The 27,078-nt window shown below is 38.6% G+C and overlaps 3 protein-coding genes across 3 annotated transcripts; all 3 read right to left on the bottom strand.

Annotated features, from left to right (window-relative positions):
* Positions 1-1,225: 1,225 nt before the first annotated feature.
* LOC122440661 (olfactory receptor 10H4-like) lies at positions 1,226-2,170 on the bottom strand. Its single transcript, XM_043467184.1, has one exon. The coding sequence runs from the start codon at positions 2,072-2,074 to the stop codon at positions 1,226-1,228; it is 849 nt and encodes a 282-aa protein (XP_043323119.1). The 5' UTR covers positions 2,075-2,170.
* A 4,341-nt stretch (positions 2,171-6,511) lies between these two features.
* On the bottom strand, positions 6,512-7,456 carry LOC122440660 (olfactory receptor 10H4-like). The gene has a single exon (XM_043467183.1). It carries the CDS (start codon positions 7,358-7,360, stop codon positions 6,512-6,514), a length of 849 nt encoding a protein of 282 aa, XP_043323118.1. The 5' UTR covers positions 7,361-7,456.
* Positions 7,457-22,123: 14,667 nt separating this feature from the next.
* LOC122440666 (olfactory receptor 10H4-like) lies at positions 22,124-23,014 on the bottom strand. Its single transcript, XM_043467188.1, has one exon. It carries the CDS (start codon positions 22,970-22,972, stop codon positions 22,124-22,126), a length of 849 nt encoding a protein of 282 aa, XP_043323123.1. The 5' UTR covers positions 22,973-23,014.
* Positions 23,015-27,078: the final 4,064 nt, after the last annotated feature.

The raw sequence follows: 27,078 nt of genomic DNA, 5'->3' as shown, positions 1-27,078 counted from the left end.
TGGAGAAATCCCAAGTGAGAATCAGTGACTCTGCCCTGGGGTGAGGGCAGCTGGAGGGCTTCCCAGACAAGGGTGATTTGGAGCTGAATCTTGGATACTGGTTTCTCTTGGGCATTTTAAGTGTTCAGCATCTCTGGTCAAATTGGATCATCTTACTTCTCTTCTCAATCAAATTCCACCCTATCCCCATGGTCCTGGTGACCTAGTCACATAGTCTGACATTCACATATGCCTCCTTGTTATGTTATAAAAGACAAACATTTGGAGTTTTGTTGTTGTCCTTGGCCTCTGACCCTGTGATAAGAGTGTCTTTTGTATGCTAATGAGATGACCAGTGACAGAGGAATGTGAATTCCTGGATTCTCAATCATATGTTAGATGATGATGAAATCAGCATGGGAGTCAAACAGATACAAAGGTCCAAAGGACTTTATTTATTCACATGTTATGTGAACTCCACCAACATTTCCTTTCTGCATAATGAAGATACCTGTAGGTAGCCTCTGTTCTCTCTTTGTACCATCTTGAGATAGCCCTCTGCCCTTTAAACACACTCCCCCAAAAGATACAATTTTAACACAGTAATGAGAAATGTATGTGTTACTGAAATTTAACTGTGGGAAAAAGATTTCTGTAAAACATGAGATAACAACACACTTTTAAGATGTGTACATGCTCACCTAAGCATTGATGCTTCTTCCCTTTCTCCTTCCCTCTACCACCCTTCTTTCTCCTCTAAATCACTCTTTCTTACTTTCTCTCCCTCCTTCATTTTCCATTCTACTTCTTCTCTCTCATAGCCCTGTAATTAGTAAACAATTTCCATGGAGACAAATCATTTTTTCTTTCTTTCTTTTTTTTTACATTTGTCATAACTAAAAAGATAGTCATGAAACACTGGACATGGTGCTTGATATAGAGAAAATTTTCAATGTTTGTTAATTTTTATAACTATTTTCTGTTACTGTTTTTTATTTTATATTGGTGGGTAAAGAGAAAACTAAAGTCTTTTCTTTCTTGTCCATTCAGAAAGGACCATGGGCATCAGGGTCAACACTCATTCATGGGATGCTCCCTACTTGACCATAGATATATGTTCTAAGCCAGAGATGATGGGATGGAGTTTATCACACTGTGTCATGAAAGAGTGGTGCCAAAGGATTGCAAATGGGGGAGAAATAAGTAGCTAGTATGGAGTGGAGATTCTTCACCTCCCAACTGGTCATCAGTAGCTTAGAGAAGAGAATTTTCTGCAGAAGCTTCTCTGTATGGCGTTCTTCAGCTCCTTATTCCTGAGACTGAAAATGATGGGACTAAGAAAGGGGGTGAAGACTGTGTAGGTGGTGGCCATGAGTGTGTTACTGTCCATCGAATGGGGGCCTTTGGGCTTGAGGTAGATGATGGAGGCAAAACCGTAATGCACGACCACTATGGTGAGGTGGGAGACACAGGTGGAGAAGGTCTTGTGCCGGCCCTCAGTGGAGGGGATCCTCAAGATGGCAGCCACGATGAAGACATAGGAGAGGAAGATGAGGAATAAGCACCCCATCAGGGCCGTGACACAGACCAGGATCACACTCATGGTGACAGAGGCTGTCTCCTTCCCACAGGCCAACTTCAGGAGGGCAAACACGTGACAGCCAAAATGGTGAATCTCATTAGACCCACAAAAGTTCAGGTGAAAAACTTTCAATGTCAATATCATCCCCATGACTGAGCCACCAGCCCAGCAGCAGGACACAAGGCGGGCACAGTCACGGGGGCTCATGAGCACGTTGTAGCGCAGGGGATGGCAGATGGCCACGTAGCGGTCATAGCCCATGATCATGAGCAGGAAGGAGTGGGTGAAGCCAAACGTAAAGGAGAAGAACATCTGGCTGGCACAGGCCACAAAGGTGATGGCGCGGTGGGAGGACAGCATGTCCCCCAGCATGCGAGGGGTGACTGCAACAGTGAACAGGATCTCAGAGATGGAGAGGGCACACAGGAAGAGGTACATGGGGGTGTGGAGGCTGTGCTCCCTCCAGATGGTGCCCATGATGAGCAGGTTCCCCAGCAGTGTGAACAGGTACATCAGCAGGTACAGCAGGAAGAAGGAGGGCAGGAGCTGCTGAGGGAAGTTGGAGAAGCCAATGAGGATGAATTCAGACACTGTGCTGTAGTTCTGACCAGACAAGGATGCTGCATCCGGGGAGATCAGAAATAGAATCAACAATGGTTAAAGCATAGGCTCTGATGTAGATCAAATGGAAATTTATGAGCTGTATACTATTTTAAAATGTCCTTAATGTATCTGGGTCTCACCATCTTCATCAGTAAAATGGGTGAAACCATAATATTTCTTACTATTCAGTGTTGTGATGAAAATAAACTGAAATTAATTGCTTAGGTGTATCAAGTGCTTAAGACATAGTTTGGCCACTGGGTTCTCATTATAACTTTTTCTTTCAAAAGTGCATCATAAAATGAATTCAGAAATATTTCTAATTGAATAGTTTAAACATCAAATGTCAAAATTTTAGGCTAAAATGATAATGGAGTTAAATATACAAATTTAGATATTTTATTAAGAAATTTTATCCAGGAAAAAATTGTGCTTAAATAAAGTCAAATTAGGTTATTGGAAAGGATTAATAAGATAGACAGAAAGAGAAGATACCAACAACAAAACATGAAATTAAAATTGGGAAGTAAATATAAATGTAATGAGTATTGGAAATTAATAAAAATAGTAAAACAGTATGTCAACAAATATGAAACTCTAGATGAAATGAATGAACTCTTAGAAGAATGTAAAATTCCAAAACTGGAACAAGACAAATTAGTGGTCCCAGATACATAAATATTTTTTAAAAGTTTTAAAAGTTTTAGTTAGTTAAAAAGCTTTCCTCCCTAAAATCATTTCCACAGTTGCGTTTGCAAGTAAGCTCTCTAAACTTTTAAGGAACAGTGGGTGAGTATCATATGCATGTTCTTCAACAAACAGAAAAATACATGAAATTGCCCAGCTCATTGCATCAGGTTAATGCAATCTTGATTCTAAAACCAGGGAAGAATCTTTGTAAGAGAAGATAATTATGAGCTCATTTTATCTGCTCATGCATATTTAAAAATTCATAGTAGGATATAACCCAGTAAAATCTCATGGTACTAAAAGTAATATATTATGATCATGTAGCTTTGATTTATCCTATTAATGACAAGGATGGTTCAACATCAGAAAATCTATCATGTGATTCACTACATGAATAAGCTATAAAAGAAAAATCATTTATTTATTAATATTCCAAATGAGGCAGGAATATTGCTCTAATATTCAAATTTTAATCACAATTTAAAAAAAAACTCTTTTGACCATGTGGGAGGGTGACTTTCATAACTAGATTAAGAATATATACTATAAAGTCCAAAAAAGAGAGGATGTGTGTATACAGGGATCATCTTGATGGCTTAGATTGTAAAGAATCCACCTGCAATGCAAGAGACCCAGTTTCAATTCCTGGGTCAAGAAGATCCCTTGGAGAAGAGAATGGCCAACCACTCCAGTATTCTTGCTTGGAGAATTCCATGGACAGAGCCTGTTGGGCTATGGTCCATGGGGTCACAAAGAGTTGGACATGACCAAGCAACTAACACTTTTACTTTTTCATATGTATACATATAGCTGATTCACTTTGCTCTACAGCAGAAGCTATAATAACATAGTAAAGCAACTGAATTCCAATAAAAATAAATTTAAGAAAAGAAAATACACCATAAAACCAGCAAGTAGTATACTCATGGGGGAACTAGATGCATTATCTTAGGATCAAGAACAAGCCAAGCATACTTACTGTCTCTGCTGTTCTTTAACACGGAACTGAAAGTCATGAGTGGTGCTACAAGGGAAAAAAGAAGATACATAAGGATTGGAAGGGAAGACCTGAGCATCTATCTAGAAAAGATAAAAGAATAAAGATGTAACATGTTAGAACAATAAGAGATCACAAGGCTACATAAAGAAAGATCAACTTCCAAAGATTCATGATCTTTCTCATAATATTACATCTAACAATCATTCAAAGCATACAATTTAAGTCAAAATTAAGATAAAACTCCCACTAGCAACACAAGCTATACAGAAACCACTCTCAAGCATTTTGGTCTCAGGATATCTTTACACTAAAAAATTACTGAGGCCCCTAAAGGGTTTTTGTTTGAGTGGATTATAACTATCAATTTTTACTAGATTAGAAATTAAAACCAGGAATTAAAAATATTTAACTATTAGTACATTTAAAAGAACACTAATAAACGTAACACATGCTAATTTAAGTAACATTTTTTAGTCAAGTAACATTTTCAAAAAAACTTAAGAGTGAGAAGAGAGGCTTTGTTGACAATTTTTTTGAATATACCTAATATCTGCCTTGTAGAAGACAGTTTGATGGCAGTGTCTGCTTCTTCATTCAGTCTAAAACATGTTGATTTAGTTGAAGTAGATGATGAAAAACATTCTCATTGTTAAGGATATCATGGACCTGCAGAAGAGTTGTCAGGGACGCCCAGAAGTCTTCACATCACACTTGAAATACCTCTGTTAGAAAAGAGCTGGAGTTAACCAGAAATGTAAGTACTCCAAAGACTTGGGTCTGAGAACCACTGACCCACAAACTGCAAAGGGCACCTACATTGGGTGAGAGCTAAAGACTCAGATGGACACAATGAGAAGACCTCAGGCAGACTCTGAAGATGGAGCTCTTCCCTAACGACCTTCTCCCCAGGACTGACATCCATCCCCAGGCCGGGCAATGCTTCCCACAATCGTAGGATTCTTCCTTCTTACCATTCCCTCCAGGTCCCCCTCAGCCTGGCCTGCCTTTTACATAAAGTGGTCAGGAGGGAGGGGCAGAAGAACCTCTGCTGCTCGATGCTATCAGTGGTACCCAAAGGCCGGGGTGGGATGAGACCTCCTAGAACAGAAACTGTCAGCTTATTTCTGCTGTAGCCTTTCCTGCTGGCTGCTCCCTAGGGTCTCTTCAGGATGCCAGCCTAGAAGATCTGTCCTCAGGGTCTGGAGAGGCTGGGAGGGGCCACAAGGGATCTTCAGGGACTGCTGCCTCTAAATTTCCTCCAAAAATATCCACACACAAAAAGACTCTCTGCTTTCTGTACTCAGAGAAATCTCAGCCCATTTTCAGGGCTGAGAAGCTCCCAGTCATTGAGGAGACTAGGTTGGACACAGACACCGTCATCACCTTGGGACCAAGGAAGGGTCAGAGGGCAGGCGGGAGCTGGAGAAATCCCAAGTGAGAATCAGTGACTCTGCCCTGGGGTGAGGGCAGCTGGAGGGCTTCCCAAACAAGCGTGATTTGGAGCTGAATCTTGGATACTGGTTTCTCTTGGGCATTTTAAGTGTTCAGCATCTCTGGTCAAATTGGATCATCTTACTTCTCTTCTCAATCAAATTCCACCCTATCCCCATGGTCCTGGTGACCTAGTCACATAGTCTGACATTCACATATGCCTCCTTGTTATGTTATAAAAGACAAACATTTGGAGTTTTGTTGTTGTCCTTGGCCTCTGACCCTGTGATAAGAGTGTCTTTTGTATGCTAATGAGATGACCAGTGACAGAGGAATGTGAATTCCTGGATTCTCAATCATATGTTAGATGATGATGAAATCAGCATGGGAGTCAAACAGATACAAAGGTCCAAAGGACTTTATTTATTCACATGTTATATGAACTCCACCAACATTTCCTTTCTCCATAATGAAGAAGCCTGTAGGTAGCCTCTGTTCTTTCTTTGTGCCATCTTGAGATAGCCCTCTGCCCTTTAAACACACTCCCCCAAAAGATACAATTTTAACACAGTAATGAGAAATGCATATGTTACTGAAATTTAACTGTGGGAAAAGGATTTCTGTAAGACATGAGATAACAACACACGTTTAACATGTGTACGTGCTCACCTAAGCATTGATACCTCTTCCCTTTCTCCTTCCCTCTACCACCCTTCTTTCTCCTCTAAATCACTCTTTCTTTCTTACTCTCTCTCCCTCCTTCATTTTCCATTCTACTTCTTCTCTCTCATAGCCCTGTAATTAGTAAACAGTTTCCATGGAGACAAATCATTTATTCTTTCTCTTTTTTTTTTAACATTTGTCATAACAAAAAGATAGTTATAAAACACTTCAACATGGTGGACATGGTGCTTGATATAGAGAAAATTTTCAATGTTTGTTTATTTTTACAATTATTTTCTGTTACTGTTTTTTATTTTATATTGGTGGGTAAAGAGAAAACTAAAGTCTTTTCTTGCTTGTCCATTCAGAAAGAACCATGGGCATCAAGGCCAACACTCATTCATGGGATGCTCCCTACATGACACATAGATATATGTTTTAAGCCATAGATGATGGAATGGAGTTTATCACACTGTGTCATGAAAGAGTGGTGCCAAAGGATTGCAAATGGGGGAAATAAGTAGCTAGTATGGAGTGGAGATTCTTCACCACCAAACTGGTCATCAGGAGCTTAGAGAAGAGAATTTTCTGCGGAAGCTTCTCTGTATGGCGTTCTTCAGCTCCTTATTCCTGAGACTGAAAATGATGGGACTAAGAAAGGGGGTGAAGACTGTGTAGGTGGTGGCCATGAGTGTGTTACTGTCCATAGAATGGGGGCCTTTGGGCTTGAGGTAGATGATGGAGGCAAAACCGTAGTGCACGACCACTATGGTGAGGTGGGAGACACAGGTGGAGAAGGTCTTGTGCCGGCCCTCAGCAGAGGGGATCCTCAAGATGGCAGCCACGATGAAGACATAGGAGAGGATGATGAAGAATAAGCACCCCAGCAGGGCCGTGACACAGACCAGGATCACACCCATGGTGACAGAGGCTATCTCCTTCCCACAGGCCAACTTCAAGAGAGCAAGGACATGACAGGCAAAATGGTAAATCTTATTAGACCTACAGAAGGTGAGATGAAAAACTATGAGTGTCACCATCATCCCCATGACTGAGCCACCAGCCCAGCAGCAGGACACAAGGCGGGCACAGTCACGGGGGCTCATGAGCACGTTGTAGCGCAGGGGGTGGCAGATGGCCACATAGCGGTCATAGCCCATGATCATGAGCAGGAAGGAGTGGGTGAAGCCAAACGTAAAGGAGAAGAACATCTGGCTGGCACAGGCCACAAAGGTGATGGGGCGGTGGGAGGACAGCATGTCCGCCAGCATGCGAGGGGTGACTGCAACAGTGAACAGGATCTCAGAGATGGAGAGGGCACACAGGAAGAGGTACATGGGGGTGTGGAGGCTGTGCTCCCTCCAGATTGTGCCCATGATGAGCAGGTTCCCCAGCAGTGTGAACAGGTACATCAGCAGGTACAGCAGGAAGAAGGAGGGCAGAAGCTGCTGAGGGAAGTTGGAGAAGCCGATGAGGATGAATTCAGACACTGTGCTGTAGTTCTGACCAGACAAGGATGCTGCATCTGGAGAGATGAGAAGCAGAATGAAGTCCCAGTAGTTAAAACAGAGGCTCCAACATAGGTTAAATGCTAATTGAAGACTTCTGTACTACATAACTACCTTCTTAATTTTTCTGGGCCTCAAAATTTTCATGAGTAAGATGGAGTAAATCATAATAATTGTTATCATTCCATAATGTGATAAAAATAAAATGAGATCAGTATATTAAATGCTGAAGACCTAGTTTAGCTCCTAGGTTTTCAACAATGACTACAAAATGAAAAGTTTCCATTTTTTGTAGGCATTGAAGACAAATATAGTTGATCAGCATCATATGCTCTTGAATAATGTGCCTATTGTAGGAAATACTTATTTGGTTCTCAAGGCTGTAAAATGTTTTTCCTCCAAGAATCTTTGTCTTTTAATTGAATATTTAATCCTTTGATCATTATGTAGTGTCCTTCTTTGTCTCTTTTCACAGCCTTGATTTTAAAGTCTATTTTATCTGATATAAATATTGTGACTCCCGCTTTCTTTTGGTCTCCATTTGGGTGGAATATTTTTTTCCAGCCCTTCACTTTCAGTCTGTATGTGTCCCTGGTTTTGAGGTGGGTCTCTTGCAGACAGCATATATAGGGGTCTTGCTTTTGTATCCATTCAACCAGTCTTTGTCTTTTGGTTGGGGCATTCAACCCATTTACATTTAAGGTAATTATTGATAAGTATGATCCTGCTGCCATTTACTTTGCTGTTTTGGGTTCGAGTTTATACACCCCTTCTCTGTTTCCTGTCTAGAGAAGATCCTTTAGCATTTGTTGAAGAGCTGGTTTGGTGGTGCTGAATTCTCTCAGCATTTGCTTGTCTGTACAGCTTTTGATTTCTCCTTCATATCTGAATGAGATCCTTGCTGGGTACAGTAATCTGGGTTGTAGCTTATTCTCTTTCATTACTTTAAATATGTCCTGCCATTCCCTTCTGGCCTGAAGAGTTTCTATTGAAAGATCAGCTGTTATCCTTATGGGAATCCCTTTGTGTGTTATTTGTTGTTTCTCCCTTTCTGCTTTTAATATTTGTTCTTTGTGTTTGATCTTTGTTAATTTGACTAATATGTGTCTTGGGGTGTTTCACCTTGGGTTCATCTTGTTTGGGACTCTCTGGGTTTCTTGGACTTGGGTGGCTATTTCCTTCCCCATTTGGGGGAAGTTTTCAGCTATTATCTCCTTGAGTATCTTCTCATGGCCTTTCTTTTTGTCTTCTTCTTCTGGGACTCCTATGATTCGAATGTTGGGGCATTTCACATTGTCCCAGAGGTCCCTAAGGTTGTCCTCATTTCTTTTAATTCTTTTTTCTTTTTTCCTTTCTGCTTCATTTATTTCCACCATTTTATCTTCTACCTCACTTATCCTATCTTCTGCCTCCATTATTCTACTGTTGGTTCCCTCCAGAGTGTTTTTGATCTCATTTATTGCATTATTCATCTTTAATTGACTCTTTTTTATTTCTTCTAGGTCCTTGTTAAACATTTCTTGCATCTTCTCAATCCTTGTCTCCAGGTTATTTATCTGTAACTCCATTTTGTTTTCAAGATTTTGGATCATTTTTATTATCATTATTCTAAATTCTTTTTCAGGTAGATTCCCTATCTCTTCCTCTTTAGTTTGGCTTGGTGGGCATTTTTCATGTTCCTTTACCTGCTGGGTATTTCTCTGCCTTTTCATCTTATTTAGATTGCTGGGTTTGGGGTGGCCTTTTTGTATTCTGGTAGTCTGTGGTTCCTTTTTATCGTGGAGGTTTCTCCCAGTGGGTGGGGCTGGATGTTTGGCTTGTGGAAATTTGCTGGTTAGAGAAGCTTGTGTTGGTGTTCTGGTGGGTGGAGCTGGATTTCTTCTCTCTGGAGTGCAATGGAGTGTCCAGTAGTGAGTTTTGAGATGGGTCTGTGGGTTTGGTGTGACTTTGGGCAGCCAGTATGTTGACGCTCAGGGCTATTTTCCTGCGTTGCTGGAGAATTTGCATGGTATGTCTTGCTCTGGAACTTATTGGCTCTTGGGTGGTGGTTGGTTTCAGTGTAGGTATGGAGGCTTTTGGATGATCTCTTATTAATTAATGTTCCCTGATAATTTAATACATTCTATTTATTTTAATATTATATTAATGGTATTCTTTTTTCTGTGTTGTTTCATATTGATATTTACTATTCTAAATGAGCTGAACAGAAAGTTTGAAAATAAATAGATGGAAGAATATATGCCAGAAAAAATGTACCAAGTGACAGCTGAGGCAGTAATTTTGAAAACAGACAAAATGAAATTTAGAGAAACAATAATTACAGAAGATTCTGTAATTACAATTACAATAATTGTAATTATTTACAATTGCAACTCAGAGCATCAGGTTTCCATGGAGAAATCTTCTGAGAAAGAAACCAAGCTTAGGATGTCTTGTGCCAGTGTGAAAGGGAACTTTCAGTGAGTGATGGCTTAATGTTGAATGCATGCCAGAACCAGATTGCAAATGTGCCCACTAAGCTGATTGCCAGAATGAAGGATCATTGTACAAAGAACAGAGGAGCAAGCTACATGACTCCACAAAGATGCAATCAGACAGATCCAAAGGTAGAACATGCTACAGAACAATTGACATAACAAGCGATTGCAATATACAGTCCTAGCTTGGATACTAGTTTAGATGAGCCAGTGTAAATTAATTTTAAGGCAACAGAGGAAATTTTCATTATATTATGAATGAATAATTAGGTATAAGTAACGTGAGATCATTATTAACTTAATTATTGAGCAGGCCAAAAAGTTTATTCAGGGTTTCCTGTAATATCTTATGGAAAAACCTGAATGAACTCTTTGGCAAACCCAATATTAATTTTAAATGTGATCTTGTGATTTTGTGCATGACAAAAAGCATTCTTAGTTTCAGTGTAGACTGAAATTAAAAATTACACAGACATACACACATCCACACTCCAAGAGAAAAAGAAAATTATTTTCTTAAGTATAGAAGAACATCATAATGATTGGCATAAATATCACTAATCTATGTAACTGTGTACTTTGGAATAGGAAATAATATACAATCAGCATAATTTCAGTAAATAGATACAAACAGGAAAAGCTACATCGATATGAGATAGATATGTAATATGTAACTAGATTTGCTCAAAGTATAGAAAGGTAAGTCATGAATTATTATTTAGAATGCAATTAATAATATTTGTAAATGGTGACTTAGACGGTAAAGAATCCACCTGCAATATGTGAGACTTGGGTCCTATCCCTGGGTTGAGAAGATCCCCTAGAGGAGGACATGGTAACCACTCCAGTATTCTTGCCTGGAGAATCCCCGTGGACAGAGGTGCCTGGCAGGCTACAGTCCATGGGATCGCCAAGACTTGGACATGACTGAGGGACTAAGCACAGAACAGCATAAATTAGTTATTGGATATATTTAGACTCTTCAACAAAGAGAGATTAAACATTTTTTGAAGAGTTCAGGGAACTTTTACAAAAACTGAACTTGTATATAAGACATAAAAACATTTTCCATGAATTTCAAGTATAAACGTGATGTAGATTAGAGTGCACTAAAAGTAGACATTGTTGAGCAGTAGCTTCTTAGATACACTGTGTTTGGGAGCTAAAGGTTGTATTAAATAATACTTTGTAACAATAGTAAAATATAAAGTAAATTTTAATACTTTATAAAATTTTATAATTAAATAATTGAAGCACCTAATGTCAAATTTTAAACTAAATTTGTACTATGGAAAAATATGCAACTTTCAATATATTTATGGAGAAACTTTTACAAGAAGAAAGTCATGCTTAATAAAATCAAAATCAGGTTGTTATAAAAGATTAAAAGAAGGAGACTTTTGGACTCTATGGGAGAAGGCGAGGGTGGGATGATCTGAGAGAACAGCATCGAAACATGTATATTATCAAGTGTGAAACAGATCACCAGTCCAGGTTGGATGCATGAGACAAGTGCTCGGGGCTGGTGCACTGGGATGACCCAGAGGGATGGAATGAGGAGGGAGGTGGGAGGGTGGTTCAGGATGGGGAACACATGTAAATCCATGGCTGATTCATGTCAATGTATGGCAGAAACCACTACAATATTGTAAAGTAATTAGCCTTCAACTAATAAAAATAAATGGAAGAAAAAAACAAGGAGAAGATGCCAATAAGAAAACACAAAAATTAAAATTGAAAAATAGCTAGAGAAATAATGGATATTTTTAAATTAATAAATATATAAAAATACAAGTTAGGAAATTTGAAATAATACACTAAGGAAATAAATTTAGAATATATAGGGAAATGTAGCTTAGAAAACTATAAAATTCCAAGTCTGGTGCAAGAAAAAATAGAGACCTTGGTGACTCAAGTCAATTTTGAGGAAACTGAAAAATTTAATGAAATGCAGTCATTCCTCAATAACCTTGGCCCTAGTGGGTTTTCAGGTAATCTCTCTTAAATTTTTAAGGAACAGTTAAGGAGTACCTTATACTCATTTTTAAAAGCCAGAAAAATCATATAAAATATGCTCTCCCTGTTTCATTAAGTTAATGGAATCTTGGTTCTAAATCAGATTGAATGTTAATAAGAAATGAAAATTATGGGTCCATTTCACCTACCCATGCAGATTTTTTAAAACTCTTAAGAAGACATAACCTAGTCAAATCCATTCTTTTTTCAAAAATAGTGTATGATGGTAACGTGTTTTGACTTCTCCCATAAATGACAAGAGTGGTTCAACATCAGAAAACCTATCATCCGACTCATCAGGTGAATAAACTAAAGCAAAGAAATCATATAATTATTTCTTTTTTTTTTATTTATTTTTATTAGTTGGAGGCTAATTACTTTACAATATTGTAGTGGTTTCTGCCATACATTGACATGAATCAGCCATGGATTTACATGTGTTCCCCATCCTGAACCACCCTCCCACCTCCCTCCTCATTCCATCCCTCTGGGTCATCCCAGTGCACCAGCCCCGAGCACTTGTCTCATGCATCCAACCTGGGTTGGCGTATAATTATTTCTATCAAGGCAGGAATCTATTTCCTAAAATTCCAGTCCTATATTTATGATTTTAAAAATTGGCATGTATTTAATATATGTATTAGTATATATACATATATATACATAAAACATTGTTTTATGTCTACAACATAATGAAAGATATATATGTGTATGTATATATATATGTATATATATACACACACACAATCATTTATGATTTTAAAAAGCCTCTGCAACATGTTATGGTAAGGGCTTTTCTTAGCTAGGTAAAGAATATACACTATAGGTACTGGTACAAAACAGACACACGCAATCAATGGAACAGAATGGAGAGATCATAAACAAACCCACGCACCTATGTTCATTTAATCTATGACAAAATAGGCCAGAATACAAATGGAGAAAAGATGGTCTCTTCATTAAGTGTTGCTGGAAAAACTGAACTAGATGTAAAACAAGGACATTAGAACATTTTCTCACAACATATTAAAAAATAAACTGAAATGGATTAAAGACTTAAATGTAAGACTGGAAACCGTGAAACTGCTGGGGAAAAACGTTGGCAGAACACACTTTGACATAAATTAGAGCAATATTTTTGTCTCCTAAACCAAAAGGAAAAGCAAAGATAAGTGCATGGAACCTAATTAACTTTAAAAGCTTTTTCTTTCTTGCATATAGGGTTATCGTTACCATCTTTCTAAATTCATGTCAATGTATGGCAAAAACCACTGCAATATTGTAAAGTAATTAGCCTCCAACTAATAAAAATAAATGAAAAAAAGTTATCTTTTATAAAAATAAATAAATAAAAACATTTGCACAGCAAAGGAAACATGGACAAAACAAGAAAACAGCTTACAGAATGCAAGAAAATATTTGCAAATACCATGACTGAGAAAGGTTAGTATACAAAACATAATCATACATCTCAATATAAAAAAACAACCTAATAAAAAATAGGCAGAAGATATGAGTCATCAGTTTTCCAAAGAAGATATACAGTTGGCTAACAGGAACAGGAAAAGATGCTCAACCTTTGCTAATTATTAGAGAAATGCAAACAATGAAAAGAGCTATCATCTCACATGTGTCAGAAGGGCTATCAACAAAGTCTAGAAATAGCAAATGTTGCAGATGATGTGAAGAAAAGGGAACCCTTGCACATTGTTCATGGCAATGTAAATTGCTGCAGCCACTATGAAAAACAGTATAGAAGTTTCTAAAAAAAAATAAAAACAGAATTACCATATTATTTAGCAATTCCACTCCTGGTTATACATTTGGAAGAAATGAAAAAACTTATCTGAAAATAAATTGTTCATAGCAGCACAATTTACAATAGACATGATTTGGAGTATCCCAAGTGCCCAAACAGCAGAGAGATGAATGGTTTAAGAAGATTAATAATATTATCAATATAAATAATATATATAATGGAATATTATTCAGCCACAAAAAGAACGGAATTCTGCCACTTGCAACAGCTGGGTGGACCCAGACAATATTATACTTTGTGAAATAAGAAAGAAAAATACAAATATTGCATGATATCACATATAACTGTAATCTAAAAACTAATGCACACAAATGTATATGTAAACAGAGACAGACTCACAGGTACAGAAAACAAACTAGTGAGTACCAAAGGGGTGAGGGAAAGGGTGAGGGAAAAATTAAGGGTGGAGATTAAGAGTTACCAACTTCTGTGTATAAATAGATAAGCAACAAAGAAATATTGTATAGCATAGGATATTATAGCCATTGTCCTATAATAACTTTTAACATAACGTACTCTGTAAAATTACCAGGTCATTATGCTGTACACCAGAAAATCATGTAACATTGTAAAACTCAACTGCATTTCAGTGCAAAAACACCTTCAAGCAGAATATATGCTACAAAACTAGCACATAGTTTGCTAATGGGGAACTTTAGATGCATTATTTTAGGAGCAAGAATCCAAGGTTGTCTCTGCTGTCCTTTAACATGGAACTGAAAGCCATGAGCAGTGCACTAAGGAAAGAAAAAGAGAGAAGGCATACCAGGTTGGAAGGGAAGAAACATGATTATGCACACAGCGAAGGAGAAAGAATGAAAATGAAGTTTATTAGAACATAAGAAGCACAAAGTTTCAGAAGGCAAGATTGACAACAAAGAAACATAGTGTTTCTCATAGTATTACACCAGTGATTATCATTCAACACATATAATTTAAGTTAAGTAGGATAAGACAGGGCAAAGGCTAATAGAGTTTTGCCAAGAGAATGGACTGGTCATAGCAAACACCCTCTTCCAACAACACAAGAGAGGACTCTACAAATGGACATCTGGTCAATATTGAAATCAGATTGATTATATTCTTTTCAGCCAAAGATGGAGAAAAAACAAGATGGGGAGCAAAAATAAGTCAGCAAAAACAAGACTGGGAGCTAACAGTGGTTCAGATCATGAACTACTTATTGCAAAATTCAGACTTGAAGAAAAGTAGGAAAACCAGTAGACCATTTGGATCTGACCTAAATCAAGTCCGTTAGAATTATACAGTGGAAATGACAAATAGATTCAAGGATTAGATCTGACAGACAGAGGGCCTGAAGAACTATGGATGGAGTTTCATGACACGGTACAGGAGGCAGTGATCAACACCATCCCCAAGAAAAAGAAATGCAAAAAGTCAAAATTTTGTCTGTGGAGGCCTTACAAATAGCTGAGAAAAGAAGAGAAACTAAAGGCAAAGGAGAAAAGGAAAGATATATCTATTTGAATGCAGAGTTCCAAAGAATAGCAAGGAGAGATAAGAAAGCCTTCCTCAGTGATCAGTGCAAAGAAATAGAGGAAAACAATAGAATACTAAAGACTAGAGATCTCTTCAAGAAAATTAAAGAAACCAAGGGAACATTTCATGCAAAGATGGGCACAAAAAAGGACAGAAATGGTATGGACTTAACAGAAGCAGAAAACGTTAAGAAGAGGTGGCAAGAATACACAGAAGAACTATACAAAATGATCTTCATGACCCAGATAACCATGATGTGATCACTCACCTGGAGCCAGACATCCTGGAATGCAAAGTCAAGTGGGCCTTAGGGAGCAACACTACGAACAAAGCTAGTGGAGGTGATGGAATTCCAGTTGAGCTGCTTCAAATCCTGAAAGATGATGCTGTGAAAGTGCTGCACTCAACTTGTCAGTAAATTTGGAAAACTCAGCAATGGCCACAGGACTGGAAAAGGTCAATTTTCATCCCAATCCCAAAGTAAGGCAATACCAAAGAATGTTCAAACTACTGCACAATTCCACTCATCTCACACACTAGTAAAGTAATGCTCAAAATTCTCCAAGCCAGGCTTCAACAGTACGTGAACTGTGAACTTCCAGATGTTCTAGCTGGATTTAGAAAAGGCAGAGAAACCAGAGATCAAATTGCCAACTTCCGTTGGATCATCAAAAAAGCAAGAGAATACCAGAAAAATATCTACTTCTGCTTTATTGATTACACCAAAGCCTTTGACTGTGTAGATAACAACAAACTGTGGAAAATTCTTGAAGAGATGGGAATAGCAGAACACCTTACCTGCCTTCTGAGAAATCTGTATGCAGGTCAAGAAGCAACAATTAGCACTGGACATGGAACAACAGACTGGTTCCAAATTGGGAAAGGATTATGTCAAGCCTGTGTATTGTCATCCTGCTTATTTAACTCGTATGCAGAGTACATCATGTGAAATGCCAGACTGGATGAGGCACAAGCTTGAATCAAGATTGCTGGGAGAAATGTCAATAACCTCAGATATGCAGATGACACCACACTTATGGCAGAAAGCGAAGAACTAAAGAGCCTCTTGATGAAAGTGAAAGAGGAGGAAAACCCAGTGAAAAAGCTGGGTTAAAACTCAACATTCAAAAAACTAAGATCATCGCATCTGGTCCCATCACTTCATGGCAAATAGATGGGGAAACAGTGGAAACAGTGAGAGACTTTATTTTGGGGGCTCCAAAATCACTGCAGATGGTAACTGCAGCCATGAAATTAAAAGATGCTTGCTCTTTGGAAGAAAAGCTATGACAAACCTAGACAGCATATTAAAAAGTAGAGACATCACTTTGTCAACAAAGTTTCATCTAGTCAAAGCTATGGTTTATCCAGTAGTCATGCATGGATGTGAGAGTTGGACTATGAAGAAAGCTGAGCACTGAAGAATTGATGTTTTTGAACTGTGGTGTTGGAGAAGACTCTTGAAAGTCCCTTGGACTTCAAGGAGATCAAACCAATCACTCCAGAGGAAATCAGTCCTGAATATTCATTGGAAGGACTGATGTTGAAGCTGAATCCCCAGTACTTTGGCCACCTGATGTGAAGTACTGACTCACTAGAAAAGACCCTGATGCTGGGAAAGATTGAAGGCAGGAGGAAAAGGAGATGACAGAGGATAAGATGGTTGAATGGCATCACTGACTCGATGGACATGAGTTTGAGCAAGCTCCGGGATTTCGTGAGGGACAGGGAAGCCTGGCATGCTGCAGTCCATGGGGTCGCAAAGAGTCAGAAAGACTGAATGACTGAACTGAGTATAAGACTGTCAGTAGTGACACAGACTATAAAGAAAAGCTGCAAACATCTTGTTCTCAGGGTCCTTTAAACAAAAATTATTGTGTTTGCAAAAGGTCTTTTCTTCGGGTGAGTTATAACTACTGATCTTCACCATTTTAGAAATTGAATCTGAGAATGATTTACAATGTTTAGTATTAACACATTTAAAAGAACAATAATAAACCTGTTACATTCTAATATAGCAACACTTTTAGGAAAGCAGCTGCATTTTCAAAAACCAAGTAGTGAGAATAGTGGTCTGGTTTCAGATTTTCTCAAATATGTTCCATTTCTGGCCTACTGCAAGACAACTAGATTTTGGTATTTGATGCTTAACTTCATCTGTGGCAATAAAGCATATGACAAAAATACATCCTGACACGAGCTGGGAAAATAAGGACCTGAAAATAAGGCCCTCGAGAAATGGTCCCTGGAACCCCATGGGTCCTCATATGACATTTTGAAAAGCTCTTATACAAAATATCTAGGATTTAACCAAAGACATGCAATACCTCCTGAGACAAATATTTTAGCCTATAACAAACATGTAGAGGATGACTGGAATACATGTAAAATCATACATACTCATGAATGGGATGACCTAATATGGTAATAATATCTCTCCTTCCCTAAATTATCCTGTCAGCACAATTGCATTAACTACTCCATTAATGGATTATAAATTTAATAATTATACTAACCTTCTTCTAAAAACAAAGTCAGAGTGAAACTATACATCTTATAAATTGAAGCAAACAGGAGAAATAGTGTATGTCTTCCCAGATGTTGTGACACATTAGAGAGTCACAGTCACTTTTAACAATGTGAACCAAGAACAGAAAAAGACACTGGTAAATTGAATGCATATCTCAGAAAATACCCATCATTATAAAAAATCTAATATATGATAAATGTGGCAGCACATATAAAGGAAAAGATGCATTGTTTACTCATTTCTGGTGGGAAGACAGGGTCTTTTATGAAGCAAACTTCATCTGAATTTCTCCTCAAGACCACATACAGGGTGGAATCCAGATGGATTCAAGACATATATATGAAATATAAACCATAAAGTTAATGGGGGGAAGTGTATGAGAATTACTTTGTTGATCAAGCTGTGAGTGGAGACGGACTTCCTAAACAAAACTCCTAAAGCACAAACCTAGAGGTGACAGGAAAACATCAGTGTTTTGAATTTTGTTTCCACAAAAGATACCCTGAATAAAGTTAACAGGCAGATGGAAAATTGGTACAAGATCATCCATCTGCATTGTCTAAAACAGGTAACATTCTCAAGAAGAATAAAGAAGAAGTAGGTACCTCGATATAGGTATGAGCAAAGGATACAAAAAGAGAAATCACAAGAGCTACTCAGGCAAATGAAAAGATGCTCAAAAAAGGACTGGGGGGAATGAATGAAAGCAATGGAATTTCACTGTGTGCATATTCACACGTACATATTCAATTTGCCAAATTGGAAAATGCTGTGGTGATTGGGCAATGGGGAGAGGGGAATCCTCCTGCACTGCTGGTTGGAATGTAGAATGGTGAAAATTAAGAATCAACATGCTCTGTACACCAGCAAATTCATACCATATTATAATAAATTTGTTAAAATTCATAGAAGTTATAACACAAAGAGAGACTTCTAAGGTAAATTATGAACTTCAGTTAATAATAACTGATCCATAATGGTTCATCAGTTGGAACAGGAGTGCCAGACTGTTACATTTGCTCAGTATGTAACAGCATCCCAGGCATTAAGACACCAGATGTCTGTAGCATCCCTCTCTCCCAAGATCATGACAACCAAGCTATCTCTGAACATGTCCAATGTCGACTGTAGGACAGAACCACCCCAGGTTAAGAACTGCTGACCTAGGAGCAGCAAAGCAAGCCTAGGCTGGGTGAGAACCAATGGTTCAGAATGGATAGACACAGAAGAGCCCCAGCAGCCTCTTGGGAATGAAATCCTCTCTTTTGGACCTTCTCCCCAGCCCTGACTCCATCCCCAGGCTGGCCAGAGCTACCCACAGCTGTCTGATTCTGCTTTCCTACCCTCTGCCTTCTGATTGCCTGCAGCCTGGCCTGCCTCTTCCATGAAGCAGCCAGCAGGGGAAGGCAGAAGACGCTCTCCTGCCTGATGCTGTCAGTGGTGCCCACGCAGGGCTGGAGTTGCACCTCGGGCTCCTGGAAGTGATCCTGTGTGCTTTATCCCTGCTGTGGGTTTCCAGCGGGCTGATCCCCAGGAAGCCAACCTAGAAGCTTTGTCCTCAGGGTCTGGGGAGATGGAGAGGGACTTCAAGGGACCTTTGGGAGCTTGTAGCATCTACTCCTTCCTTTCATTATCCACATACACAAAGGTCATGAGTCTCTCCTCTGCCCAGAGAGACATGAGCCCCTGCTGAGGACTGAGGAGCTCCCAATCTCTGGGGGAGATAGGGCTGGAAACAGATGTCCTCAATCCACTGGGGTCAAGGTAGGGTCAGAGGGAAGGCAGAGGCTGGAGGAGCCAAGAGTGAGATTGTAGGACTGTGTCCTCAGGAGAGGACAGCTGGATGGCTTTTCAGAATAAGAGTCATTTGGAGCTGGGTCTTGGAGAGTCATTTTCCTTGTGTAACGAATGTCTTCTGGCCATATTGGCCAAAAGTTGCCTCTTCTCCCAATCAAATTCTACCCTATTCCCATAGTCCTGTTAGTTCAAACCAGAGAGTGTGATGTTCATATAGGTCTCCCAATGATGTCATAAAACATAACTATATGGCAGAAAGCGAAGAACTAAAGAATCTCTTGATGAAAGTGAAAGAGGAGAGTGAAAAAATTGGCTTAAAACTCAACTTTCAGAAAACTAAGATCATGGCATCCAGTCCCATCACGTCATGGAAAATAGATGGAGAAACAATGGAAACAGTGAGAGACTTTATTTTCTTGGGCTCCAAAATCACTGCAGATAGTGACTGCAGCCATAAAATTAAAAGACACTTGCTCCTTGGAAGGAAAGCTATGATCAACCTAGACAGCAAATTAAAAAGCAGAGACATTACTTTACCAACAAAGGTCTGTCTAGTCAAAGCTATGGTTTTTCCAGTAGTCATGTATGGATATGAGAGTTGGACTATAAAGACAAGCTGAGGGCCAAAGAATTGATGCTTTTGAACTGTGGGTTGGAGAAGACTCTTGAGTGTCTCTTGGACAGCAAGGAGATCCAACCAGTCTATCCTAAAGGAAATCAGTCCTGAATATCCATTGGAAGGACTGATGCTGAAGCTGAAACTCCAATACTTTGGCCACCTGATGTGAAGAACTGACTCACTAGAAAAGACCCTGATGATGGGCAAGATTGAAGGCAGGAGGAGAAGGGAACGACAGAGGATAAGATGGTTGGATGGCATCACTGACTCGATGGACATGAGTTTGAGTAAGCTCTGGGAGTTGGTGATGGACAGGGAAGCCTGGCATGCTGCAGTCCATGGGGTCGCAAAGAATCAAACACGACTGAGGGACTAAAGTGACTGACTGACAGATTAGGTCTTTTGGCGTTGTCTTTGGTTCCTGACCCTCTGATTAGAGTGTCTTTTGTATGCCAATGACATGACTGGTGGCTGTGGGTTTATCCTTTTATAAAAGGTTTATCCTTTATAAAAGATCTTCTCCCTCAACCCAAATATTTGGCCTCATCTTTGAGTTAACAATTGACATCCCACATCAGGTTCCCTTTCTTGGTCCTCAGTGATATATATTCCCAAACACCAGTGTGGGACTCAGATAGACATAAAATGCCTCGTGATTCCCTCCATTCACATTTATGTGACTTCAACCAACATTTCCCATCTGCACAATGAAGGTACCCATCTTTGGCCTCTGACCTCTCTTAGTGTAATCTTGAGACAACATTTTGCCTTTTAACACACTTCTCAAAGACATGCAAGTATAATAGAGTAGTAAAAATTGATGTTTTACTGAAAATTATGTGTGGGAAAGGAAGATTCTCTGGAGAAGAAAATGGTAACCCACTCCAGAATTCTTGTCCAGAGAATCCCATGGACAGAGGATAGAGGAGCCTGGCAGGCTACAATCCATGGAGTCACAAGAGTCAGACATTTAGCAACTGAACCACCATATGTGTGGGAAAAATAGAGATTTCCATAAGATGTTGGATAATAACACCATTTAATATGTCCATGTTCTTACCTAAGCACCCATCCCACTTCCTTTTCTCTCCCCTCCAATTCTTTCTCTGCTTCTCCCTTCCTCCCTCCAGCCTCTTTCCTTTCTTCCCTTTCTTCTTATGCAGATTGCTATTAGCAACCTCCTCTCCTCTCATCTTGCCCAGGTTTTGCCCCGTATATGCTTTAATCCATTGAGTGATCAGATCTAATGAGCTCAAATACTACTTGCCCGCTTTGTCTTCCTCCCTCTCTGACTCTCCCTCACTCTCACAGTTGCTCTCTCTACTTTGAATTCTTCCATAGTTCACTCAGTTCAGCTCAACAGAAAGACTTCCTTTTCTGTCTATAACTCCAAAACCAAGTGAGAAACTGTAAACAGTAAGCCATTTTCTCTGACAATTACTTTATTTTCCATTGTACATTTGTAATAATTAGCATATGTCAATAATAATAAAGCACTAGGCACAGTACTTTATGCATAAAAAGACTCAATTCTGACAGCATTTGTTACTATCTTTAGGTTATTTTGTTTATTCTTATCTTTGAGGACAGAGGAATAAAATCTTCTCCTTGCTGTCTATTCAAGAAGAACCACATATGTCAGAGTCCTCACTCGTTCTTCTGATGGCCCCCACCTGCCTATAGAAAGGCATAGATAATGGGATGAAGTTCCTCTCACTGAAAATAATTTAAAGATCATGATGATAGAACTTATGGAAGAGAGGGAAATATAGGAGAAAAACAAACAGTATGCATGAAATTGCATTGGAGTATGGATACTCTGCAGACCTGAATCATTGCAAGAGTTTTATGGAGACAGACATTATTAAGCCCAAAGCTTCTGTCAACTTCCATACCACCTAACTGGCCATCAGGAACTTAAGGGACAGAAAGTTCTGCGGAAGCTTCTCTGTATGGCGTTCTTCAGCTCCTTATTCCTAAGGCTGAAAATGATGGGGCTAAGAAAGGGGGTGAAGACTGTGTAGGTGGTGGCCATAAGCGTGTTACTGTCCATAGAATGGGCCCCCTTGGGCTTGAGGTAGATGATGGAAGCAAAACCGTAGTGCACAACCACTATGGTAAGGTGGGAGACACAGGTGGAGAAGGTCTTGTGACGGCCCTCAGTGGAGGGGATCCTCAAGATGGCAGCCACGATGAAGACATAGGAGAGGAAGATGAGGAATAAGCACCCCAGCAGGGCCGTGACACAAAGCAGAATCACAGCCATGGATACAGTGGCTGTCTCCTTCCCACAGGCCAACTTCAAGAGGGCAAACACGTGGCAGAGAAAATGGTGGATCTCATTAGACCCACAGAAGGTGAGGTGAAAAATGATCAGTGTCAACATCATCCCCATGACTGAGCCACCAGCCCAGCAGCAGGACACAAGGCGGGCACAGTCACGGGGGCTCATGAGCACGTTGTAGTGCAGGGGGTGGCAGATGGCCACGTAGCGGTCATAGCCCATGATCATGAGCAGGAAGGAGTGGGTGAAGCCAAACGTAAAGGAGAAGAACATCTGGCTGGCACAGGCCACAAAGGTGATGGAGCGGTGGGTGGACAACATGTCCACCAGCATGCGAGGGGTGACCGCAACAGTGAACAGGATCTCGGAGATGGAGAGGGCACACAGGAAGAGGTACATGGGGGTGTGGAGGCTGTGCTCCCTCCAGATGGTGCCCATGATGAGCAGGTTCCCCAGCAGTGTGAACAGGTACATCAGCAGGTACAGCAGGAAGAAGGAGGGCAGGAGCTGCTGAGGGAAGTTGGAGAAGCCGATGAGGATGAATTCAGACACTGTGCTGTAGTTCTGATCAGACGAGGATGCTGCATCTGGGGAGATCAGAAACAGAATGAAGGCACGGTGATTAAAAGAGAGGCTCTAACATAGATTAAGGGCCAATTGAAGACCTCTATACTAAATAACTTCCCGAGTTTCCCTGATGGCTCAGGTGGTAAAGAATCTAGCTGCAACTAGATTCTGCAACTGGAAGACCCAGTTTCCATCCCTGATTGGGGAGATCCCCTGCAGAAGGGAATGGCAACCCACTCCAGTATTCTTGAATGGAGAACTCCATGGACAGGGGAGCCTGGCAGGCTACAGGCCATGGGGTCACAAAGCGTCAAACAGGACTGAGCCACTAACACTTTCACTTCATATTATATAACTATTTTTTAAACTTGTCTGGGCCTCAGAATCTTCATCAATAAGATGGAGTAAATCATAGTAATCCCTGCCATTCATCTTTATGATAACAGTAAAGCAAGACACAGATATAGCAGACACAGACAATCAAGGTCAAATTCTCTTCAACATTGTGCCTATTCTAGAACATATATATTTGGATATTGAGGTTCTAAAAATTTTTTGAGAGTCTTTGTCCTTTTATTGAGTAGCCCTTTTATATTTATTTTAATTCTGTTTGACTTGTACTCACTTCAGCTATCTTTTTTTGAATTATGTATTACTTTCCTAAAGAAGCATAAGCAAAGGTTTGAAAATAAAGGAATAGGCTGCAACTAAAGATCCCACATGGCACAACCATCCCACATGGTGCAGTCAAAAAATAAATAAACACTTTCAAAAAGAAAATAAAATGATGGACAAATGTATCCCAGCCAAATAAGCACCAAAGGAAAGCTGAAGAAGTAATCCTGAAAGCAGAAAAAATGAGAATTTAAGGAAAGACTGATTATAACATCTGTTACCCTATTCCATTAAAAGGAACCAAGTTACCTAGAGAAATGATCTGTGCATGGATGGCAAGCCTAGGACACTGCTGCCACAGTGAAGTGGAACTTCCACCGAGCAATGTGTTTATGTTAAATGATGCCAGAACAGTATGGATGGTCCTCAAAAAACTATAAACAGAACTACCATATGATCTGGCAATTCCAATCCTGGGTGTATAACTGGAGAAAATGAAAACACTAGTTCAAAAAGTACATTCACCCCAATGATCACAACAGCACTATTCACAATAGCCAAGATATGGAAGCAACCTAATTGTCCATCAGCAGAAGAACAGATAAAGAAGATGTGGTTTATAAATACAATGGATTATAATTCAGCCAGTAAAATAATGAAATCTGTCATTTGCAGAAACCATGAACAGACCTAGAGAATATTATTCTTAGTGAAACATATCAGATGGAGAGAGACAAACACTGTAAGATATCACTTATATGTGGAATCGAAAAAACAATACAAATAGACTCACAGATAAAGAAAACAAGCTAGTGGTTACCAAAAGGGAAAGGGAAGGGGAGAGGAAGAAAATTAAGGGACTGGGATTAACATATACAAACTACTATACAATACAGATACAAGTTACTATATACAAAGACATACTGTATAATATAGGGAATTATAGTCATTATGTTGTAGTAACTTTGAAACTTTGAATGGAATATAATCTGTAAAAATACTGAATTACTAAACTGTACACCTGAATCTAATATAATGTTGTAAATTAACAAAACCTCAATAAGAAATAAAATAAGTTACAAACACATGCACACACCAAAGGAAAAAGAAGAATATTTTATGAAGAGTAGAAGAAAATTTTAGAGACCTGAATATCATTTAACATATAACAACATACACTGGAGTGTTAGTAATAAATAGACGATGTCAGTGAAATAGATATAAAATACAAAGAGGTAAATCAATTTTGGATAGTTGGATAAAATAATTGAAGTTGGAAATTTTAAGAGTTCAGAAATGCAATTTGGGAATTATAATGCAATTAATACATACAGACATAGGTTCCTGAATGTACTTATGCCTCTCACCAGAGATTAAACATTTTCTTTCAAGAACATAGAGGACTTAAATGAAATTTGTTTGAAGGCTAAGAGAAACCTCCATCCACTTCAAAGTATAAATATTATATAGATTACAATGCATTGTATTTGGAAATCGATGGAGAAGAAATAGCTTTTGAAATTCCATAAGTTAGAAAGCTCAATACAGTATTAAATATGCTTCTGTTTCAGTAGTAAATCATGAAATAAAGAAATATTTATAATTAAATAATTTAAACATAAATGTAAATATTTTAAGTTAAAATAGTATGAGGGAATGAGGGAAATTTACATATCTACATATAATTATCAAGAAGCTATCCAGAAAATATTATGCTTCTGACAGCCAATATCAGGTGAATGAGAAAAGACTAATAAGATGGAAACAAAGAAAAGATGCCAATAAGAAAACTAAAATTAAAATTGGGAAATAACTAAAAAAATTATGGATATTTAAAAATTAATAAAAATAGAAAGAAATTATAAGTTAAGAAATTTAAAACAATACATGAAATTAGCATATTCTCAGAAATATGAAATTCCAAACTGGTGCAAGAAAAAACAGACTCTGGATATTCAAAAAAGATATAAGGAAAAGGAAGTGGTTAAAGAACTTCTCTTTTTATAATCATCAGCCCCACTTGGCTTATAAGTGAGAGTTTATAAATTTTTAAAGAGCAATTGATGAAAACCTTATACATGTTCTTCAAGTTTAAAAAAAAGGGAAAAATAAATTAAAATGTTCATTTCATCAGCTTAATGCAAGCTTGATACTATTAATAAAACCAGGTTTTATTAATGTTTATAAGACAGAATGTTTATAAGACAAGGCAGATTGTGGAGCCACTTCACCTATCCATGCAAGTGTAAATATCCATTATAAGTCAAATAGAATGTAGTAGTAAATATAGTGAATTGTGATCAAGTGGTGTTCGTTTATCCCATGAATGACAAGATGGTACAGTGTCATATAACCTATCATGTGGTTCATTACATACATAAGCTGAAAATATTCGTATCATTATTTAGGTCAAGGAAGGAATACATTTCTAAAATTCAACTCATTTAAAATTGTAGAAATTTTGATACAATTGTCATATAACATTGTATTAGTTTGAGGTGTACAACATAGCAGTTTGATATACCCGTATCTGCTTATGACTTTTCAAAAACATTTTTTGCAACATGACCTCAAAGGGGACTTTCTTAACTGGATAAGTATAAAGCTAGCAAGCAGTATACCAACTGGGGACGTTTACATGCATTATTTTAGGACCAGGAACAAGCCAAGGTTACTCACTGTCTCTGCTGGTCTTTAACATGGAACTAAAAGTCATGAGCGGCACTACAAGGAAAGAAAAAGAAAAAAGATACATAAGGATAGCAAGTGAAGAGACAGGACCATCTATCCAGAAATGATAAAAGAATCAAGATGAAATATTTAAGAACAATATGAGAGCGCAATGGTGCAGAGGAAAAGATCGATTTCCCAAAATCACACTTTTCCTCCCACTGTTACTCCAGTAATAATCATTCAAAGCATAGAATTTAGTGAAAGTAAGAAAACACGTCCAATAATGCACTTAACTATAAAGAAAGAGCTCTTAAGCATTCCTGTCTTCAACCGCTTTGTGTTCAAAAATTATTGAGGCCCCCTAAAGGATTTTTGTTTGGGTGGGTATAATAACTATCACTTTTCCCACACTAGAAATTACAACTGAGACTATTTCAAAAATTTAGCTGGGAAGGGAGGCGGGAGGGGGTTCAGGATGGTGGGACACATGGCTGATTCCTGTCAATGCATGGCAAAAACCACCACAATACTGTAAAGTAATTATCCTCCAATTAAAATGAATAAAAAACTGTCAAAGTACGCTTAAAATAATAATAATAAAACTCTTTCACATTCATACTAGTAACATATTTATTATATGAGAGCAATTATATTTTCAAAAAGCATTTAGTGAGAACAATGGCCTCGTTTTACATTTTTACAGATATGCCTGATATCTGCCTTGA

The sequence above is a fragment of the Cervus canadensis genome, chromosome 4, assembly GCF_019320065.1.
Source record: "Cervus canadensis isolate Bull #8, Minnesota chromosome 4, ASM1932006v1, whole genome shotgun sequence".
In the NCBI taxonomy this organism is placed as follows: Eukaryota; Metazoa; Chordata; class Mammalia; order Artiodactyla; family Cervidae; genus Cervus; species Cervus canadensis.
Note: the sequence above shows the minus strand (reverse complement) of the source record. Positions and strands in the feature narration are given on the sequence as shown.

What these genes read in the sequence shown, in the direction of transcription:
- LOC122440660 (XM_043467183.1), bottom strand. Translation starts at nt 7,360, where the DNA reads ATGTACCTGTTCACACTGCTGGGGAACCTGCTCATCATGGGCACAATC.
- LOC122440661 (XM_043467184.1), bottom strand. Translation starts at nt 2,074, where the DNA reads ATGTACCTGTTCACACTGCTGGGGAACCTGCTCATCATGGGCACCATC.
- LOC122440666 (XM_043467188.1), bottom strand. Translation starts at nt 22,972, where the DNA reads ATGTACCTGTTCACACTGCTGGGGAACCTGCTCATCATGGGCACCATC.